Below are 23,266 nucleotides of genomic sequence, written 5' to 3' on the forward strand. Positions count from 1 at the left end.
ATAAAGAAAATAATTTCTGTCTAGTGCACACTAGCAAAGAAATCATACCTCTGAATTAGTACACTAAAATAGTAAGATTGCTTAAAATACTCTCTCAGTGCCATAATCATATTACCATCCTTCACAGTATGGTGGGAAGATTAGAAACCACTTGTATGTTGTAGAATTCACACAGATCTGAAAATATTTGTATATATTTTATGTCTGAAAAATAATTGCATGTCTAATAGCTAATGGAAGATCTGCTTTGAATGTGCATTTATAATGACATTCATTTGCTATTTTATGAATGTACAGTTTAATCTGCAAAACAATTTAATATATTAGATAGGAGTTTTACAAATTTTGAAATCTAGAGCTCTGGACATGGAAAATAGAATATTACTGTATGTATATTTCATCTAGAAAAGAAAAACAACTCCCAAAATAGTATATCTAGTAGATGTTTCTGTACTCAGACAAATGGTTTAGAAGTTCAATGGTATGAACTGCATCCTATATATATATATATATGTATATATAAACAAATATTGTTATATCTTGTGTTAATAACTAAGAGGTAATAGCAAACTATGTGTTTTTGGTATTCCACATATGGTTTTATTTTTCTTTTTAGTTATATCATAATAGTTTCTAGAGGTACACCCAAATTCTAAGTAGCTTTGAAATAGCAAATGCCAGTTCATGGTAGAAATAGTTGGATGCCTGATCCAGTCTGTTTTTTTTTAAATACATTATGCTCTATAATGGCCTGAAGTGTGTGTAAAAGAGTATATGAAGTATAAAAGTCCACTTGAGTGAGCTTTAGAAACATGTATAAGCCTGAATGTTTTGGTCAACTCCTCTAACAACTACTGAATGCTAGTCTCAACATTTTGCATTGTAAAATTCTCCTTTAAATGATCTATCCCTTCTTTCAACCAAAGCTGTTACAAAAAAGAAAAGTAGTATTTTTTATTGTTCCTTATTTTGTTAACAGCCAGTTGAAGAAAATGAGATTATAAATGAGAATTGCATTTCTCTGATATAGTTTATGTATCTTAATGGAAATAAAAAAATTTATATTAAAAAGGTTCTACTAACTATTTCTGTGTTTCAATATGTTGATCTTATTCCATTAGAGAAAGAAAAAAAGCACTCAGCTATGTCTCCAAATAAACTTCTCAAATATCAGTATTTCTTAACATAATGAGTTCCCTAGTCATCTAGGATATTTAATGAAAATCTGTAATTGCACAGTGCAATGCAAAAAGCATCTGTGTCACTACATTGATTGATTGATTTCATAGAGAGAAAATCCAATTTCGGTTTTGGAGATTTTTTTAGCTCGTATATGTACTATGTGTACTCTATTATTGGCAATTTCAGCTTACACGAGCTGTATTTTAACTGATAATTTCTGACAGAAAAACAGAAATAATAGCTCAAAGCTTGGAATATGGTCATAAAAAAAACCCACAAACCTATATGAATTTTGATCATATGGAATTCTCCATGATAACTACTTGAGTGTGTTAATATTAACAAATGGTCTGGTGCAATGAAAGGCTATGATATGACCTGATGTGGTCCAAGGACCTGTTGCCTGTATCAGAAAAATTCTTTGTGTGCATGCTTTCTTCCATAGTTAATGTAAGATGGTTAGCCTGTATTCAGTTGAATTTAAATGCCTTTTGTTTTCAAGTAAAAGTTAATATACAGAAAATTATTTGTAGCAAGACAGTTATGTACAACTAATTTACCACCCAAGCTTAATACTAACTAGTGCCCATAATCCTTATTTATCCTTTAGTAAAACCTGAGCTTTGGTTTCTTTTGAGGTAACTGACAGAGCAGGGAGTCAGATGATGAGATTTGGTCATAATTGAATATGCTTTTCTGTTTCTTTCTTTGTTTTTCTGAATGCTTTGAGACATGTATGCACTTACACACACACAAAATTGTTCTGTAATTCACAAAAGAGTAGTTTGGAGATACAAGTTTTGATCATAAAATGGATAGCTGAAATGGGAAAGAAAGCACATTCCTCTCAGTATAATAGCTACTTAACTAATAATAAATTGAAATCACAAGACAGTGAATCATTTTTGTCAAATACATTAAAAGAGTAGAATAATACATTTTGGGATTTTATTTTTTTACATACTTTTCACTTTCTAGTGGATGGATAAATTTTCCCTCTGTTTATATTAGATTTACTTTCTTCTTTTTCCAGGTTGACTGGTATGAATCTGCCTTCTCCTGTTATCAGCAGTAAGAACTGGTTACGACTCCATTTTACATCTGACAGCAACCATCGACGAAAGGGATTTAATGCTCAGTTCCAAGGTAGGAAACATAAAACTGCAAAAAAAACCTTTAAGCAGTGCTAAAGTGGTGGTGAAATTTGAAATTTATGTTTAAATAGTAAAGAACTGACTCATACTAAGTAACTGATATCCTTGTGTAATCGGGCATCTGTAGGCATTTACTTTTGGCAAAAAGTACCTGCACTTCACATTGCAGTTTGCCTTAAGGAGGTGTTTGTTTGATTACCTTTTCTATAATAAATTGCTTTGCATTGAGTCTGATCTTCACTTTAAAAAACATGCCTGGAATGTAACTTGCAAGAAGTCAATGCCACACAGAGTCATGCCCTTATCTAAATAAATATTGTCTTCCTTCATTACTCAAATGTCTGTCTTTTATCCAGAAGCCACATTCTTTGTTATAGGAAATGTAACTCACTCCTAGCATAGATAAATCATATTTCAAGCTCCTGCATATATTTACATATACAACTTTAAAAGAAGACAAGTGGATGTTAGAGCTGCTGTCTATTGCTGCTTATGTTCACCTAGATACTCATTAAAATGCAATTTTTTAGAGTGAAATCCTCATTGATTTTTGTATTTCATAAACTTCATTAATTTTTGTACTTCATGGTCAAGATCAAAGAGTTATACTGAAAACAGAAGAGCATCCTAATTTATATGTGCTTTTAAATTCTAGGCTTACATAAGCTGTTTCAACAATTCTATTCGGCACATCATCAAATCATTTATGAGCTCAGGCCTTCCTTTTTATTTTGAAAGTGTGGCACCTGTATCACTTTAGAAGTGGTAAATACACTGCAACAGCTCTGTGTTTCTGGTGACTCACACACATGTGCAGTGAATGTAAAAATATTTAGTGTACCTAGTTCTTTTTAAAAAGACTTTGACAGTATTAGGAAAAAAGATAGGTCTGTGAAATTTTATTTTATTTTGGAAATTCAACAAGAGTATATATTTTGTGATCCTTTGCTCTTACAACATAGTTTTACAGAGTTCACTAAGAATGCAAATGTAATACCGCTGTTGGTCACTCCGAATGTAAAAGCACTGCTTATGTTAACTCTGTTTGCTATAGAGTAACCAACAGTGGAAAATGATTTTTTTTTTCTTAGTATAGTTTACCTCTAGGTAAATACCCTGTAATGAAAGATTTAGGGAAGTGTCTTGGGGGGGATCATTATTTCAGATGTATATCTGTTGCTCAGTATAAGACATCAGATACTGGGTGTGAGGGTAAAATTGCCTGGTGTCTCTACTCTGCCCTAATGAGGCCTCATCTTGAGTGTAGTGTCCCATTCTGGGCTCTCTACTTTAGGACAGACAGGGCACTGCTGGAGAAAGTCCAAAGGAGGGCTATGAGGATGATTGAGGGAATAGAAATCTCTCTTAGGAGGAAAGGCTGAGAGACCTGGGGTTCTTTAGACTGGAGCAGAGAAGGCTGAGAGGGCATCTGATCAATATTTATAAACATATCAAGGGTTCGCATCAAGAAAAAGGGGCCCGTCTCTTTTCACTCGTGCCCAGTGGTGGGATGAGGAGCAATGGATACGAACTGGAACAGAGGAAGTTCTGCCTCAACATGAGGTAAAACTTCTTGATTGTGGGCACTGGAACAGGCTGCCTAGGGAGGCTGTGGAGTCTCCTCTGGACACTTTCAAAACCTGCCTGGATGCATTCTTATGCAACCTGCCCTAGGTGATCCTGTGTTGGTAATGGGGTTAGACTTGATGATCTCCAAAGGCCCTTTCCAACCCCTACCATTCTGTGGTTCTGTGATGCAGAGTATGGTTTGTGAGTAAACTTTGTAAGTATCGTATTACAATTTAGATTGTTGCAGTTATGGAAATTTCCTTAATTTAAACAACCCTTTTAATTTAAACAATCCTTTTAAAATTCAGGTTTATACAATTCACTGTATTAGATACAAAAATACTGTGATTATGTGAGCCACAGCTAGCTATCTTATCAGGGGTAATAGCAATTAAATAATTCCCTATGCTAGTGATGTAAACATTAGAAACTGTGTGAAAACCTAGGAGACAGACTTTCAACACACATAGGATGAAAATTCAGAGTGATATAGAAATCTGCTTAACAGCCTCATTAATTGCTTTTTTATTATGCAGCATTGCTATTTCTTTCTATTACATGTGTATTTGAGAACCAAGCAATAATTCAGAGTTTTATTTTAAGAAAAAGTTCCAATGACTTTTACAGATAGAGAAGCTTACTGGTACCACAAATCACAGAATATCAGAAAAAAGAAGTGACTCCTGCAGCTCAACTAGTCCAATGCCCTCCTTAAAGAAGGTCATGTAGAGCAGGCTGCCCAGGACTGTGTACTGGCTGGTTTTGAATACCTCCTCAGTCGGGGACTTAGGGCAACCTGTGCTGGTGTTTACACTCACAGTAAAATTCCACTTTTAAGTGGAATTTCCTATGTTTCAGTTTGTACTCATTGCTTCATGTCTTGTTATTGGCTATCCCTATGGGAAGTCTGAGTCCAACTTCTTTACACCCTCTCATCTCATCAAATATTAATACACGTCAGTAAGATCCCTTCCTCAAGCCTTCTATTCTCTCAGTCTTTCCCATATGTTTTTATTTTCAGAAGATTATTTCTACAAAAATTCAACAACTTTGACAGATATTTCCATCTTGGCTACTTTTCTCAAGTGTAATAATTATTTGATCCTATCATGGAAAAAAAAAAACAACAAACAAACAAAAACCCAAACAAAACCCACAAAATATAAAAATATATATCTGTGAAATACCTGACTTTTTCTGGCAGAGAACACTGGCAGTGGTAGGATGCCTCTAATGTCTGGTTGTATCCAGGTACAATTCTTATATTTGTTTTCCTGGTAAATCCTGTAGTATAGGTTGTATGACTGAGACCTCTAAGAAACATCTTCCTTATGGGCTTTGTTTTGATCTCACACATCTCTTGTGATTTCATTGGGATTAAGGTTAAGACAGACTGAAATTCCTCAGTCCTGGGTGTCTTTGCAGATGGTAATATCTCCCCACAATAAATGGTGAAAGAGTTATTCATCATCTCTTTTCCTTTCCTCTTTGACTTGTTTAGATATGAGGAAGAGTTTATTTATTTTTTCAGGACTTTCGTTTAGTATAATCTATGTGTAAAACCTATACAAGTCTGCAATGAAATAAACTCTCAGAGAATGTTTATGAAGTAGGAAGGAATCAATCTTCTATTAAAAATAAGATTCTTTTGACTTGATCATCCTTTGTGACTCTTGATTGTGAATAGCTCCTATTTGGAAGTTAATTTAAACCAGTCTTTCCAAGTATGATTTTCAATATGTCTCAAATGTACCTTAATGCACCTTACATTAACACCTGGGAGTATAAAATACCCAATATCATCAATCACTGGCCTGTATGTGCTTATTTCTAAATTTAGGTTGATTGGTCAAAAAGGAAAATTTTAATCTAATGAAAATAGCTTTGATATTTCTTTTTTTATGTATGCTTTTATCCCTTTACTAAAATAATAAGGTATTCATCTTTAACTTAATATTTGTCTATACCATGTGATAAGGAAAGAGCAGGAGAAAACATTGTCTGTTTCCATGAGAATGTGGTGTGTACATCCTCTAAGAGCTAGCTGCTTAAAATAGCTACTCCTGTAACATCTCTTTAAAATTCATAATCAAAGTAATAAGGCATATATATACTAAGATCAGCACATCCTTAAGATAAAATTCATCTCCCTTTCTTTTTTAGAGCCTTGCACCTTTTTCTTTTCTAGTGTTTGATACTAGAAATAATCTTTAAATTTATTGTTGAAAGTGCCATCATAAACACAACAGGCATTCTTAAGAGTAATTTTCCATCTTGTCTGTTTGTGTCAAAAAATATTTCTCTTTCCTGAAATTTAAACAAAGCCCAAAAGCTGACTTAGAGTGACAAAGAGGAAATATATGCATCTAAATGAACTGCACTTACCATGAGTAGAGAATAATTTGACTCTAGCATAACGGTCTGTCCTTGAGACTGTCAGTCAAAAGTTTAGGCAGAATTTCTCATTGCCAGCAGAGTGAGATGTTTGACAAAGACCCAGATTACATGCAGTTTTTTCTTAACATGTGGACATTCTAGCAAAAAAAATCTTATTATTAAGCCACCATATAGGGCACTTGGGTTTTTTTTGACATTTCCAGAAGAAACAAGAAAGAGCTCATTAAAAGTGAAATGTTGTATGTGGTTCCAATCAGGTTGCTTCAGGGAGTACCTCTTTTTTGAGTGTCTAGTAAATTTTCTGTGTTGCTAAGAAGACATAGGCATAGGTGCCTCATGATGTCAGCGCTATGCAGATGCTGATCTAGTAACAGCCACCTGTTCTTCAGCTCTTGTTTGGCATGGTGTTACGCCTCATAGAACTCTTCAAAATACTTTATTTGTAGCTGAAAAGTGGGTATCATCCTGGTACATATCTTTAAATATGCTCCCCCTAAATTACCTGCAAAACAAAAAATCAAATTAAAAATAACGTTCCGAAATGCTTCCAAACCAAGGAACATTTCCCAGACCAAGGAACATTTTGCCAGGCTTGGTAGCCATTCTTTGTCAAGAACTGCACTCTCTCTCAATGACAGGTCTTCCATAGTCCTGTTTTGAAGATGTCATTTTCCCAAGTCACTCAACTTCTAAGACAGTTATTTCCTGTGCTGTTCTGATAGAATGAAACTGATGTATCATCAATGAACTTCATGTTTTCCAATGCAAAAATGTGCATTTGGAAAATGATGATGAAGCTGTAAGGTTTACTGATTTCTAAACCAGCTAGCACCAGCATAGAGGGAACAGCATTATGTGGACAAAAGCAGGGCTATGGAGAATTTCCATCATTTGTTGTATGTGGGGGTAAACATAGTGAAAAAGACTAGAGGTGCTTAATGCCCTCTTTCCCTCAGTCTTTAATAGTAAGACCAGTTGTTCTCCAAATACCTAGCCCCCTGAGCTAGAAGACAAGGATGGGGAACACAATGATACTCCCATAATCAAAGGGGAAATTCCTGACAACCTGCTACCTACTTAGACTCAAGACTTTGGGGCTGGATGAGATCCTAGCAAGGGTACTGAGGGAGCTAGTGGATGTGCTTACAAAGCCACTTTCCATCATTAACCAGCAGTCCCAGCTAACTGGGGAGGTTCTAGTTGACTTGAAATTAGTAAATGGCATGCCAATCTACAAGAAGGGCTGGAAGAGGAGGATCTGGGGAACTACAGGCCTACCAGATCTGAGCAGGCTGGATTGATGAGCCAAGGCAAATGGTATGAGGATTAACATGGCCAAGTCCTGCACTTCAATTAAAAGTACAGTATGAACTATACTTTTGAGCACACTGCTGGCCTAGGGCAGAGTGTCTGGAAAGCTGCCTGCTAGAAAAGGGCCTGAGGGTGGTGGCTGACAGCCATCTGAACACAAGCCAGCAATGTGCTCAGGTGGCCAAGAAGGCCAACAGCATCCTGGCCCATATTAGGAATAGTGTGGCCAGCAGGACTAGGGAAGGAATTGTCCCCCTGTACCTGGCACTGCCAAGGCCTCTGCTTGAATACTGTGCTCAGTTTTGGAGCCCTCGCTACAGGAAGGATGTTGAGGTACTGGAGCAAAGAAGAGCATCAAAGCTGCTGCAGGGTCTAAATCACAAGGGTCTGGTGAAAAGGAGGCTGGAAGGAGGCCTTAACATTCTGTGCTACTACCTTAACAGAGATTGTAGCAAGATGGGTGTTGGTCTTTTCTCCCAAATAGCAAATAATAGAACAAGAGAAAAAAGCCTGAAATTGTGCCAATGGAAGTTTAGATTGGACATTCGGAAAAAATTCTCCACAGAAGGGGTTGTCAAGCATTGGAATCCAGGGAAGTAGTGGAGTCACCATCCCTGGAGGTATTTAAAAGACATGCAAATGTGACACTTAGGGAGGTGATTTGGTGGTAGAATTGGCAGTGCTAAGATAATGGTTCAACTCGATGATCTTAAAGGTCTTTTCCAGCCTCAACAATTACATCAAGACGGGATTGGAAGTGGTACTTGGTGCCATGGTTTAGTAGTCATGAGGTCTTGGGTGACAGGTTGAACTTCATGATCTTTGAGGTCTTTTCCAACCTTATTGATTCTATGATTATTCTATTTTTTTTCTAGCATCCAAATATGGTAGTACTCTCATCACTGTATTTGAAGGAGAGCCCAAAATGACTGAGGCAGTGGGACAAAACAAAAAGGGCACTTGATCTTAATTCAAATTGCATAGTCTGATCATGATTTGTTTCAAAACAGGGATATTCAGCTTATAGAAAATCAGAGCACTGAAACAAAAGCAAAAGGAGATTGAAGAGTTCTGCACTGTACTGAGACAAATTTGCTAATTCCTTTCAAGAATACTCCTATGAATATTATAAAAAAATACTTCACAGTTTCTTACTGAACTATGCAATATATGTGAAGCTGTCAGTCTTTGTAACAGATGTTACTCTATGTCAACCTACAAAATAGTGAAAATAGGTTTGTTTGTTTGTTTTTTTCCTGTACTGTAGCAAAACCAGAGAACTGTTCAAATATATTCCTTATTGTGGAACTAGGCTGGAGGTTGCACAGGAAAAGCCCTTCTTGTGATTGCGAGGTACTGGGCAATATGCTATGCCTCTTCACCTTCAAGTATTTGTTTTTGGGTACAGATATGCAGGGAAGGGCAGTCAGGAGTTGAACTTAGCAGAGCAGCAGCAGAAGCATCTTGAGGAAGTACCAGCAGATGGTATTGGAATATTTTAGGTTTGAGGGGTAGCCAGTTGGCCAGTTGGGTTGGGTTGGGTTGGGTTGGGTTGGGTTGGACGCGATGATCTTGAAGGTCTCTTCCAACCTGGTTTATTCTATGTATTCTATGTATTCAAAGCCTTGCAGCTTATTTCATGGTTGGGAGGAAAAAAAAATAAAGTAATTATATTAATGTATTTGTGTAATCAGGAAAAAAAAATTATGCCATCCAAGACATACGTGAGAACTGTAACAAATAATGTGCTACAAACAAGCAGCATTTGCTTTCTTGTTATGGAATCAGATAAGAATATTAGTAAGATATAACTATATTAGATCTAAAAATGGGTAAATAGAGTAAGCATAATACTACGTTAACAGAGCCATGCTTCTAGTATCTTACCTAGCTTGGTTATGAGTTGTGTACTGCACAGCAGTTACCTATTTGTGGTTAAGTGTAGGTGCAATCAATTTCATATGCTAGAAATCCTAGAAAAACCCACCTAAGTCTTACTTTATTGTTTCTCTTCCAAATGTTTTCTAATTATGGTTATTGTGAAATAATCAGTTGTTGTTTATAAACAGTTGGTCAAGCAAAACCATTTGCCAGTGTCAGAGAAAATTTTAAATGCATGGGATTTTCTTGAGAATTCTGACAATGCCTTGTGTCTGTCTTGCCTTGTTTTCTTAAAATCAAATAAAAAGCTTAGATAAAACATCTTTGGTCTAAAATGTTGTGTAATGCTTAAGCCGTGTAATTAAATGAACTGGCAAAGAATGGAAATGAGAGTCATAAGAGGTCAAGATGTAAATTATTGAGTTAAATTTTGTAAACATGTACAAATATTTTGAATACTTTATGTTCTGTTTAGTTTAATATCTTCATTTAAGTGAACACAGACAGTTTACCAGTTATATTTAATACTTGAAATGCCTTGAGCAGGAAAAGTGTATAGAAGAATTAGCTTTCTAAGACAACCTTTTCAATGGCAGAATGAGAGCAGGTCTTGAGTCTATCAAAGCACTTTTATTCAGATACAGATATAGATTATTGTTATTGTAAAGTAATCTAGTAAGATTTTGGAAACATTACATGCTAATTTTCTAAAAGTAATTTTTTAGAACGCCCAAACCTCGATGCAATATATGTCTTTGATATATAAGTAAATATACAAAAAATACTCTGAAAGTAATAATTTTCTAGTATCCTCAAAAGACATGAAGACTTTTCTAATGACTCATTGCTGCTTTTACTTTACCTTTCTGATTGTTACTGACAATTGCAGTTTTATTCATTAGTTCATGCTTGAGCAAGAGGGTTGGATGAGAGTTCCCTTAAAACCTCAGCCATTCTGTGATTCCTTTCTGAAAACTTCATTTCTGCTAAATTGTCATAATGTTCTCTGAAAGTTAGTTGTGCTTGAGGTAAAGTATATTTCCTTCACAGCCATTCAAATATATCAGAAACAAAGAAATGAGCCTGGGTTCGATTGAGGATTACAACTTGAAAATTTTAATTTAATGTTCATGATCCATTTACATAATGTCAGACATTCTTGTGATGGCTGAGTTTGATTTAGTTATAATGAAAAGTTAAGTAATACCATCAGTGTTTTCCAGTAGACTGATAAGATTCTCCCAGTGTGCAGCTTTGCCCTCCTGCATGAATGGGTATCTCATCTCCAAAAGAGTCTTGAAGTTATGATTAAACAGTAAAGGTGAAATGAGTTACTTCAGTTAGCTTAACTCAATATCTAAGTGAAGACATCACAATGCTGTGCAATTTTTTAAAAGTAACCACTTTCAAACCTGTTCCTCTTTGTGCTACTGTCAAATCATATTTGAAATCAGTAAACCTTTTTAATGAAGAACAATCAGGATGTAGAAAAGTACTGTCTAAGGTATTCAGATGGGATTTAAACAGTTTTTAAAATTCCAATTTGCAGTATTTGTTTTGTGTTACAGAGGGATTTGAATGAGTTCACTCAAAACACAGTGTTTAGTGGGTCCCTACTTTTCTTTCAGATATCAAACAGTTTGTATTTTAGAGTATATGCTTCCTTAGTTCTTTTTAAAATTAGAAGAAAATACTATGCAGGCTGCATCTGAAAACACACAAGGATAATAGAGCAGGAGGTTGGTATTTGTCTCTCAAACCATCCTATTTAACTTCAATGATCCCTATGTCTCACAGATACCTACATTTGGCTGTTAAAGTTCTTCAGACATATAAGCTCAGGTCACCTAATGTTGCTGTCTAAAATGTAAGGATCTAGCATGAGCAAATGGTCTATGTTTCTCTTATATTTTATGGAGAGGAAAAGGAATCTCCAGAGGATGATTCATTGTGCCTGTCTTAGAAGGGGATGGATTGCCCCTTTAAGGTAGCTATTTCTCTTCATAAAACATACATTTTAGATGACTGATCTTAAGTAGTGTGAATCTTCTACCTAATGATATTTTAGAGAGATACAGAATGCCTTTTTTTCCCTTGATGTGAAAAAACCTCCAAGGATGGGAACTGCAGTACCCATTTCAGTGCTTGACTGTCCTAATAGTGAAAAAGTTTTTCATATATCAAGTCAGAACCTCTCTTTCAATTTATGTCCAATGTAGTTCAAACAAAGCTGATGGGTATCATCTTTCCCCATTACCAAGAACCGTGCTTCAAGTATGTCTAAAAATACCTTCAAAAGTGAACTCTCACAAAGCATCTGAATGATGATTGCCACTTTCACCCTAAAATAGGATCACACGACAAAGAGGAGGAGAATGTAGTTCTTTTCTCTGTCTGCTGTATGACAAATAACTCAATGGTTTTACATCTCAGTTGTTTGTTGATGTAAGCAACGTGGGTTTGGAATCCTTCAAGAACTGCTTGTATGTTTTACGTGACATAGATATTAATAAATTCTGAACTTCATGCTGGTGGAGGGATCACAACTCCAGACAATATCTCAAATATTCATTGTGAGAGTTGTGTCATTCGTTTCCCATTAGATATGGACTAATTTTAACAGCCTAAAAAACCCAGAACATAAAGCACCACTTGATGGAAATTTTAGTACCTAAGACTGAAAAGTAATCCTAGCAAAACCGTATCTGTGATGTTTACCCTTCCAGAAGCCCTTGGGGATATTAGCCTTATTTTCTCTGCATTGATGTCTCCGTATTGTGTGTTCCTGCCGCAGGAGAAAAGAGAACACACTACTACTATGAAATCCATTCCATCCCATGCAGCTACAGTTGTGTTTCAATCATCTTTCATCATTGGAACACTTGTTTTCCAGACTTAGATATAAATGTTTGCACTTGCAGCATACATAGCACAAAAAGTACTTTCCGCAGCACTTGTCCTATTTCAGCACTTGAAAGAAGCCTGCTTTGTTCTAAAGATGTCAAGCAGCAAAAGTCCAATATAAAACTAAACACAATGAAATAATGATTTTTAAATGTAATATTTAGAGAAAAGTTGATTTGCTGTTCTTATCACACTGCTTCTTAGAAATAATTTCATACAGATCAATGTATAGCGTAGTAATCACAACATATGTTGACAAAAAATACAACTGACAATCCATTGTATCCAGACAATCCATTGTATTAATTGATATATTTACACAATATGAGGTGCAAATTACTACTATTTTTAAAATGTTTGAGTTTATTTTTTGATTCTGTTTGTGTCTAGGATAAATGGCTCTTTATAAGACTATTAACCACTGTGAACACCAGAAAATAATTACTATGAACAAGTGAAGGATTATTTCTATTTGTAATTGTTTAGTTACTAAGGTGCCTCAAGATGTTCATGTTAGTATTATAATACACAAAGTCAATCACCATCTATTTCACTCTTATGTTTTTGTTTTATTTTGTTTGGTTTGTTTTCCTTTTTTTTCCTCAATAATTTTGACTTGTCCAGGCTTATTTCACAGTTATTTTGTACATCTGACTTTATTTTCAATTGATCAAGTTGATCCCATGCCACAGAACTAATTCATTTCCCGTGAATGTGTCCAATATTTTTACCATTTTCTCCTACCATTACAATTAAATTATACCACATGTGGCCATTAACGTATAACTACACTTGTTTCTTGCTTTGCTCCTGGTGTACTACTTACTAGGGATAGGCTGGGAGTTTATCAGTCATTCAGCTGGATAAACAGAGAAAACAGATATTAAACCTCTGATGCATCTGTTCTGTCGCTCCTTTGAGAGCTCTTGCTTTCTTTCCAATTCAGCTGAAATAGCCCGATAGATTCAGAAGGTTATGTAAGCCAAAGAATGTAATGTACTGTGATCATATAACCTTAATGTCCTTAGGAAACTGAAATAAAGATGTATCTACTGATGACGAGTGAATCAAATGAAAGCAGATGTGAATACTGTTTAATACTTGTCATCCCCAGATATGTACAGATAATGTACTATACATTTTATATAAGAAGTAAGTTTTTTAATTGTTTAGGATTTTGCCTTATGCAGTGGCAAATATAGGAAACTAATACATGTAATTGGGACAGGTTTTTCTTTTATTTGACCCAAAGGAAACTCAGATTCCATACATTGCAAATCCTGATAATGTTAGTTTAAAAACTGCATCTTATGAAACATGGTAAATGGCTGTATTTTTGCAAGTAGTATTTGGATTATCAAAGAAACTACAAGTATTTCAATCTGCTTCTGGGATTCCTATGTAGCTTTATCTTAATGTAATACATGATTTGACTACTTTATGTCCTTTCTATAAGGTATAATAATGAATTATGTTGTTTTTTTCTTCTTCTTTTCTCAGTGAAAAAAGCAATTGAACTGAAATCAAGAGGAGTCAAGATGCTGCCCAGCAAAGACAGTAACCACAAAAATTCAGTCTGTAAGTTGTTTATACCATTATCTTTAGTGACTACATATATCTTCTGAAGTCCTATTAAATATACAAATCAAAGAGAGAGGTGTTGTGAAGTACTGATCATAACATGTTTATTGTGTTTTCAGTTGTCACTGAATTAGAACATTGGTAATACTGAGGGTGTAGAAAGCAGAATATGGTGTTGTGATTTCATAAAAATACTGATATTCAGAAAAAAAACAAACCACTTATAAATCAAGATATTCAGAATTCAAAGATGCAAGGCAAGTTTGCAAATACAGGCAGAACAGTGCCATATAGACTTTACCAGTTTAGTATTGGAGTGAGTGAAGGTATCAGCTTTTTCTGGATCTAAGTTTTCAGTTCTGGTTTTTCTTCTTCCCCTCCTTGCTACACTATATCCTGACAACTGCCTGTTTCCAGTGCTATGATATGGCACATCAGGGATTAAGAAATGCTGTAATTTCCAGCTTCTCAAGACAATGGGGATCGAAGCATTGCATTTCCTTCATTGCATGCTTACTGCACTCAGGAATGATATCTGTTTAGTCCCTCTACACCTTTCCCCATCTATAGTGTAAGGGTAAAATCAAGATGCTATCTATGAGAGTGTAAGACTGTTATGTTTTTTGAGCATCATTTTCCCTGAACAACTGACAATCTGAGTAGTAGCATCCTGAGAGATCTTTCTCCATTAATCAGGCAAATCTTGGGAAAAAAAAAAAAAAGGGAAAAAAAAAAAAAAGATAATTTTATATTTTGGAAAGCAAAGACTCCCTTAGCCAAAAACCAAAACAAAACCCAGAGGGTAAGCCAACATTCACTAACAACTCACTGAAAGTGCTTCTATAATGACTAAGATGTATTTGAATAAATTAATTCTTCATGTAATGATGCTGAACTTGGTGGAGTGAAACCTGGACTGTGTTTGCCTCATTGTGTGCTATCCTGCAAGTACAGAGACAATGAGTGTCTTGAAGGCTAATATCTAGGGGACATGATTTGGTCTCTGTGTTTCTGGAGGACGTTGTTTAATGCAAAGTGAGTGTTTTGTTCTGTTCACTGGAACAAAAGAGGCATGAAAATATTCTGTTTTAAATACTGCACACCAATGGGCTGGCACTCAAAAGAAACTTTTTATGCAAAGTGCTGCAGAAGAAGTTGATCCATCTCTTTGGTGTTTGTGTCTGAATGGGTGATTGTTTAATTATGTATAAGTTCTGGGAGCTATGTGATCTCTGCTTATGCTCTTAGAGCATATGCTGTCAACACCACATTTAATTACAGACTATGGAAGTAAGACAGGCTATGGAAGAAATTATTATAAGGCAGTGTGATGTTTACTTCAAATGTAATATATTTTGTCTTTTATTTTCTCTTTGTGTTTTGACTAAGCTAATCCAGCACTCTGACTATTACCCATTGCTGGTAATCCAAGCTGGAAGCAATGAGATTGATAAGAAGGGCACCAGGACAATCAAAAAGGAATTCAAGGACCTTGGACAATTGATTGATGGTGTGGGAGCTCAAGTGGTGTTCTGCTCAGTTCCCTCAGTGGCAGGGGTGTACACTGAAAATTACAGGACAACCCATGTCATCAACAAATGGCTCAAGGGGTGGTGCCAGCAGCAGAATTTTGGGTTCTTTGATCAAGGGGCAACTTTTACAGCACCTGACCTGCTGGACCTAGATGGGGTTAATCTATCTAGAAAAGGCAAGAGGGCTCTAGCACTAGAGTTGTCAGGGCTCATTGGGAGGGCTTTAAACTAGGTCTGAAGGGGTGGGTGATGAAACCAGTCTCTCCAGAGAGGAGAGAGAGGTACATAAACTAGAGTTAGTTTAGGAATCAGCAGCCCAGCTGAAGTGCATGTACACCAACACAAGCAGTATGGGTAACAAACACAAGGAACTGGAAGTCTTGGTTCACTAAGAAAACTACAATGTAGTTGCCATTGCATAAACATGGTGGGGTGATTCACACAATTGGAGTACTGCATTGGGTGATTACAAGCTCTTTATGCAAGACAGGTGAAGGATAAGAGGAGAAGGGGTGGCCGGGTATATTAGGGAATCTCTTGATGCCACAGAACTTGAGGTTGAGGACGAAAGGATTGAGTGTCTGTGGGTTAAAATCAGAGGGAAGGTTAACAAAACTGACATCCTGGTTGGAGTCTGTTATAGACCACCCAACCAGGATGAAGAGGTTGATTCTATAAACAACTGAAGGCTGTCTCAAGATCATCAGACCTTGTCCTTGTGAGCAATTTTAAACTGCCAGACATCTGCTGGGAACTTTATTCAGTAGAGAGGAGGAATTCCAGAAGGTTCTTAGAGTGTATGGAGGACAGCTTCCTGATGCAGCTGTTAAGTGAGCCTACCAGGGGTCAGGCCCTGCTTGACCTGCTGTTCTCAAATAGAGAAGGACTGGTGGGAGATGTGATGGTAGGAGGCTGTCTAGGGTGTAGCAACCATGAGATAGTGGAGTTTTCAATATGCAGGGAAATAAGGAGAAGCAATAACAGAACCTTTACTTTGGACTTCCGGAGGGCAGACTTCAGCTTATTTAAGCAACTAATTTGGAGAGTACCCTGGGTAGCAGCCCTTAAGAACAAATGGGTCCAGGACGGTTGGATCTACTCCAAACAGGAGCTCCTGAAGGCACAGGAACAGGCTGTGCCCACGTGCTGAAAGATGAGCCAGCAGGGAAGGTGACTGGCCTGGATGGGCAAGCAGCTCTTGAAGGAATTAAGGTGGAAAAAAGAGGGTGTATCGCCTTTGGTAAGGTGGGGAGGCAATTAGTGATATGTTTAAGGATGTTGTTAGATCATGTAGGAGAGAAATCAGAGAGGCAAAAGCCCAGTTAGAACTCAAGCTGCCCACTTCTGTGAAAGACAATAAAAAGTATTTTTATAAATATATTAATGCTAAAAAGAGAGGCAAGAAGAACCTCCACTCTTTATTGGACCTGGAGGGGAACATTGTAACTAAAGATGAGGAAAAGGCTGAGGTACTAAATACCTTCTTTGCCTCCATCTTCAACAGTAAGGCAGGAGGACTTCAGGATAACTGGCCTCCTGAACTGGTAGATGGGGTCAGGGAGCAGTGTAGTGCCCCTGAAATCCATGAGGAAGTAGTTAGGGACTTGCTGAGCCACTTGGATACTCACAAGTCCATGGGACCAGATGGGATCCATCCTAGGGTGCTGAGAAAGCTGACAGATGAGCTGGCCAAGCCACTCTCCATCATTTACTGCAAGTCCTGGCTCATTGGATAGATCCCAGATGACTGGAAGCTGGCCAGTGTGATGCCCATCTACAAGAAGGGCCAGGTGGATGAACCTGCAAACTATAGGGCTGTTATCCTGACCTCAATGCTGGGAAATATTATGGAACAGGTCATCTTGAGTGCAATCACACAGCACTTACAGGATGGCCAAGGGATCAGGCCCAGCCAGCATGGATTTAGGAAGGGTAGGTCCTGCCTGACCAACCTGATCTCCTTCTGTGATCAGGTGACCTTCCTGGTGGATGTGGGGAAGGCTGTAGATGTGGTCTACCTGGACTTCAGCAAGGCCTTTGACACCGTCCCCCACAGCAAACTCCTGGCCAAGATGTCAGCCCATGGCTTGGACAGGTGCACTCTGTTCTGGATTAGGAACTGGCTGGAGGGCCGAGCCCAGAGAGTGTTGGTGAATGGTGCCACATCCAGCTGGCAGCCAGTCACCAGTGGTGTCCCCCAGGGATCAGTGCTGGGCCCCATCCTGTTCAATATCTTTACTGATGATCTAGATGAGGGTATTGAGTCCACCATTAGTAAGTTTGCAGACAACAGCAAGCTGGGAGCAGGTGTAGATCTGTTAGAGAGTAGGAGGGCTCTGCAGAGGGACCTTGGCAGGCTAGACAGATGGACATGTTAAATGCCATCTTGTTGGACTTAGCCCAAGTGCCGGGTGCTGCACTTCAGTCACAACAACCCCATGCAGTTCTACAGGCTGAGGTCAGAGTGGCTGGAGAGCAGCCAGGCAGAAAGGGACCTGGGAGTACTGATTGACAGCTGGCTGAACATGAGCCAGCAGTGTGCCCAGGTAGACAAGAGGGCCAATGGCATCCTGGCCTGCATCAGAAATAGTGTGGCCAGCAGGAGCAGGGAGGTCATTCTGCCCCTGTACTCAGCACTGGTTAGGCCACACCTTGAGTACTATGTCCAGTTCTGGGCCACCCAGTTTAGGAAAGATGTTGAGATGCTGGAATGTCTCCAGAGAAGGACAGTGAGGCTGGTGAGAGGTCTGGAGCACAAGTTCTATGAGGAGAGGCTGAGGGAGTTGGGGTTGTTTAGACTGGAGAAGAGGAGGCTCAGGGGAGACCTTACTGCTCTCTACAACTACCTGAAGGGAGTTTGTAGCCAGGAGGGGTTTGGTCTTTTCTCCCAGGCAATCAGCACCAGAACAAGAGGACATAGTCTCAAGCTGCACCAGGGGAAGTTTAGGCTCAAGGTGAGGAGAAAGTTCATCACAGAAAGAGTGATTGGCCATTGGAATGTGCTGCCGAGGGAGGTGGTGGAGTCACTGTCCCTTGAAGTCTTCAAAAAAGGATTGGATGTGGCACTTGAAGCCATGGTTTAGTTAGTCATGAGATGTTGGGTGGTAAGTTGGACTTGATGATCTCTGAGGTCTTTTCCAACCTTATTGATTCTATGATTCTGTGACTTGTGAAGTTTTAGTGTCACAGTATCACAGTATAACCAAGGCTGGAAGAGACCCCAAGGATCATCGAGTCCAACCTGTTCCAACAGACCTCACAACTAGACCATGGCACCAAGTGCCACGTCCAATCTCCCCTTGAACACCTCCAGGGACGGCGACTCCACCACCTCCCTGGGCAGCCCATTCCAATGACGAATGACTCGCTCAGTGAAGAACTTCCTCCTCACCTCGAGTCTAAACCTCCCCTGGCACAGCTTGAGACTGTGTCCCCTTGTTCTGGTGCTGGTTGCCTGGGAGAAGAGACCAACCCCCTCCTGTCTACAACCACCTTTCAGGTAGCTGTAGACGGCAATGAGGTCACCTCTGATCCTTCTCTTCTCCAGGCTAAACAATCCCAGCTCCCTCAGCCTCTCCTCATAGGGCTTGTGCTCAAGGCCTCTCACCAGCCTTGTTGCCCTTCTCTGGACACGTTCAAGTGACTCGATGTCCTTCTTAAACTGAGGGGCCCAGAACTGGACACAGTACTCAAGGTGTGGCCTAACCAATGCAGAGTACAGGGGCACAATGACCTCCCTGCTCCTGCTGGCCACACTATTCCTAATACAGGCCAGGATGCCATTGGCCCTCTTGGCCACCTGGGCACACTGCTGGCTCATGTTTAGGCGGGTGTCAATCAGCACCCCCAGGTCCCTCTCTGTTTGACAGCTCTCCAGCCACTCTGACCCCAGCCTGTAGCTCTGCATGGGGTTGCCGTGGCCAAAGTGCAGCACCCGCCACTTGGACTTATTAAATGCCATCCCATTGGACTCTGCCCATCTGTCCAGTCGGTTGAGGTCCCTCTGCAGAGCCTTTCTACCCTCTAACTGACTAACATCTGTTCCCAACTTGGTGTCATCTGCAAACTTGCTGATGTCATGTCTGACATTTCAATATAAATCTAAGAAATTCATTATTATTAATAATACATTCTTTTCAAATATTTGGAGCTTGCAAATACAAGATTAAAATACAAACAGATGGATTCAATTTTATTTTACTGCTCTTTCTGATGTAAGCCTGTAGTATTTAAAGTTGGGTTGTTTTTTTTACTAGTAATTATGTAGATTAGGAAAATAGTAATTGGGAATTCACCTTTAGAGAACTAATAAGGATGGAAATTACCATTTGCTGCCATTTAGTGGATTTCTGAAAAGTGAATTGAAGACTAACACCTTTCCCCATCTTTGTATGTACAGTTTTAATATTCTCTTTCTGTAAAACAGAAGGCTTATTTTTACATTTTGGTAGATGCAGTGTGAATACTGGCATGGCAAATACTGTGAAAGCATGCCCTGCAAACCTCAAGATTTGAAGGTTTCCTGCAGCTCTTCCCCGCAAGTACAACCTGAAAGCAGCTGCAGAAAACATTTCACAGTGGCACAACTCTGTTAGGATTTAGGCAGAAAATGTTACCAATGTACTGATAATTCCTTGGGGAATGTAGAACAATATTTCAGTCATGTACAGTCATATATCACTCCTCTCCTCCTGGACCTGCCTAGGTTTCTGAATGCTTGCTTTCAACTACTCTGCCATCCTTTAGAGTGGCTTATGTGCCTTGTTAGATTGACTGGAGGAAAAATGAAATATTATACACATGTCACTCCCTCGGGAAGGAACAGGATTTTCCTTTCTTTCTTTCTTTTTTTTTTTTTTGGGGGGGAAGGGTGTATGGTGGTTTGCCTGCTTGTTTGTTTTTTCTTTTTTGTGTGCATGTCTTTGATACACCTGAGGGAAACATATCAAGTTAGTTGATTGCCAGAATACCCCTGCCAGCTAACACCCTTTAGCAGTCAGCCAGATGCAGCTGAATCATTGAACTAAAATATGGTCCTTGTTCTCTGAACTTTGCACTTGGCAAAGTTTTGGAACAGTGAACTGGAAGGGAGTAAACAGATAGGCAGTTCTGATGGTTACTTTTTCACAGTCAGTCCTCATTAGTGCTTGAGCTGCCACAAACACTGGCCAAATCCAATGCTAAGCATATTTCCCCTTGGTCATCTGAAGCTCATCTCTCAGAGGAGCAAGGAGAGAGTTCTAGTTTATGAGTCTGCTTAGGGGAAGCAAATCCAATTAATCTGGTCTGTTGTCCATCTGTTTAGCTGGAGCCTACTCACTTTTGCTCCCTTCCTTAGTCATTCTGTTATGCATGGTACATTCCCAGAAGTTCCTTGATCCATCTTGCTGTCATCTTTCACTCTCATAGCAATATGGAATAAGCTGGCAGACTCTATATCCATAATAATTGTGACTTTTTTCTAAAACTACTGCAACTATAGTTGTTAGCATTGTAACTGAGTAGATAAATGTACAGTTTTGATTGCTGGCTCATGTACAAATATGTTTTCATGGAGTATTCCTGCCCAGAAACTCTGTCAAAGTGTGATTATAACCTCTAAATATCTGGCCATTACCACTATAGTGGAGAAATTGTGCAGGGAACATCCTGTATATCCAAGAAGGAGAGTTATTAATTGGTCCATGAGGACAGGCTATCATTAGGCAGCCACAGTCCTTACAAAAGGCTGGAGAGCTCCCGGGCAGGGAGGGACCTGGGGGTACTGATTGACAGCCGCCTAAACATGAGCCAGCAGTGTGCCCAGGTGGCCAAGAAGGCCAATGGCATCCTGGCCTGCATTAGGAATAGTGTGGCCAGCAGGAGCAGGGAAGTCATTGTGCCCCTGTACTCTGCATTGGTTAGGCCACACCTTGAGTACTGTGTCCAGTTCTGGGCCCCTCAGTTTAAGAAGGACATTGAGACACTTGAACGTGTCCAGAGAAGGGCAACAAGGCTGGTGGGAGGCCTTGAGCACAAGCCCTAGGAGGAGAGGCTGAGGCAGCTGGGATTGTTTAGCCTGGAGAAGAGAAGGCTCAGGGGTGACCTCATTGCCGTCTACAGCTACCTGAAAGGTGGTTGTAGACAGGAGGGGGTTGGTCTCTTCTCCCAGGCAACCAGCACCAGAACAAGGGGACACAGTCTCAAGCTGTGCCAGGGGAGGTTTAGACTCAAAGTGAGGAGAAAGTTCTTCACTGAGCAAGTCGTTTGTCATTGGAATGGGCTGCCCAGGAAGGTGGTGGAGTCACCATCCCTGGAGGTGTTCAAGAGGAGATCGGATGTGGCACTTGGTGCCATGGTCTAGTCATGAGGTCTGTGGTGACAGGTTGGACTCGATGATCCTTGGGGTCTCTTCTAACCTTAGTTATGCTGTGATACTGTGATCTTCTAGGCAAGTAGAAGACCCTTTTAGTTTGTCTTTTCAAGTCTAGCCCCTGATACACACCAGGGAGTTACTGCTGGTCATTCCACATGCAAAGGATAGCATGTAAGTGTAGGTCTTGATATCTTCAGGACACTTGTGTAAAGAAAATTGGGAAGACATAGCTACAACTGCAGTCTTGCATCTCAGCACCTCTGTAAATCTTTGTGTGGCCTGCAGCAACCCAGGGACAGGGAAGGTTTAGGAGAGCAGAGAGCCCTGGCAACCCCTAATGCTTTAGCACTGGTGCTGCATTTGCAGGGCCGCCTCCCACGTTCAGGCCTTTTCAGCACAAGGAGGAGAAGCGCAAGATCATGGAAGCAATGCCAGGGAAGTTCTTGAGGTGAGAGCTATCATATAAGGTAGAAAATGGAAATACTTAACATGGATTGCATGTTCATGCAGATCTGCAAGTGCAATAAGGAGGGGAAGGTAGCAGCAAGAATGGAGAGCCTGAGAGAGATGATTTCCAGTTTGCTCTTGCCAAAATGCAGTGCGGATAGTGGTTTAAGACACACAACAATGCAAGCTGCAAGGAACATCCACATTCTGGAATAGTAACAAAGCTTAACAGATAAGGGCTGAGTGATTCTTTAAAAAATATGGCATTCATATTGCACAATTTTCACAGTTTATAGTAGTTACTGAGTATTGAGTGACTTAACCTTGCTTTGCAAAATGTTGAGTGTGTGAACTACCATGAGGAGAGATATGTAGGTTTTATTCAAAACTCATTAACTTCACTAAAGCAATTTCAGGATTCTGTGGTATTATTTGAAAATGTATTTCAGAGTACCAGAAAAACACTCATTAAATGGTTTGAAGGGCATGACTTTATTATGAGTAAGATTATTATGAGTAAGGATGTGTTACATCCTCTGAAAGCTTAAAGAGTTTGTCTAAACAGTTCTTCACCCTAGAGATGATAAAAAGAGCTATTTAAAGGTTATTTTTACCACGTACAGCCAAAGAACAAATGAGTTTACAGGTGAAGAATTGATTGGTTGCAGCATATTAAAGTGAATTAATGGCATATGTTGTTTGTTAAAACCAAAACAGGAATATATTGCTAATTCTATGTAAGAAAGAAGGAATGACAACAGTCATTTATTTTGTTATTGGGTAACTGACAAAAATGGCTTAGTACATAGAAGTAGAAAGTTAAAAATACATTCATGGACTTCTATTGCTTACCAATATATTTCTCATATTTTAAATAAATGGGCAATTTCCTCTTCTTGACATTTGGCTACTGGTTAATTTACTTTGATAGAAACCAAATGATCACTAGCAAA

The 23,266-nt window shown here is 38.9% G+C and overlaps 1 protein-coding gene across 1 annotated transcript in view; it reads left to right on the forward strand.

The window, feature by feature from the left end:
* CSMD1 (CUB and Sushi multiple domains 1) overlaps nucleotides 1–23,266 on the forward strand; it is a 963,767-nt gene that overhangs the window by 633,417 nt on the left and 307,084 nt on the right. The window contains exons 6-7 of the mRNA XM_054179968.1: nucleotides 2,216–2,328; nucleotides 13,899–13,976. Of these exons, the coding sequence (XP_054035943.1) occupies nucleotides 2,216–2,328; nucleotides 13,899–13,976 (191 nt within the window). The remainder of the gene's footprint in view (nucleotides 1–2,215; nucleotides 2,329–13,898; nucleotides 13,977–23,266) is intronic.

The sequence above is a fragment of the Dryobates pubescens genome, chromosome 3 (genome assembly GCF_014839835.1).
Source record: "Dryobates pubescens isolate bDryPub1 chromosome 3, bDryPub1.pri, whole genome shotgun sequence".
NCBI lineage: Eukaryota > Metazoa > Chordata > Aves > Piciformes > Picidae > Dryobates > Dryobates pubescens.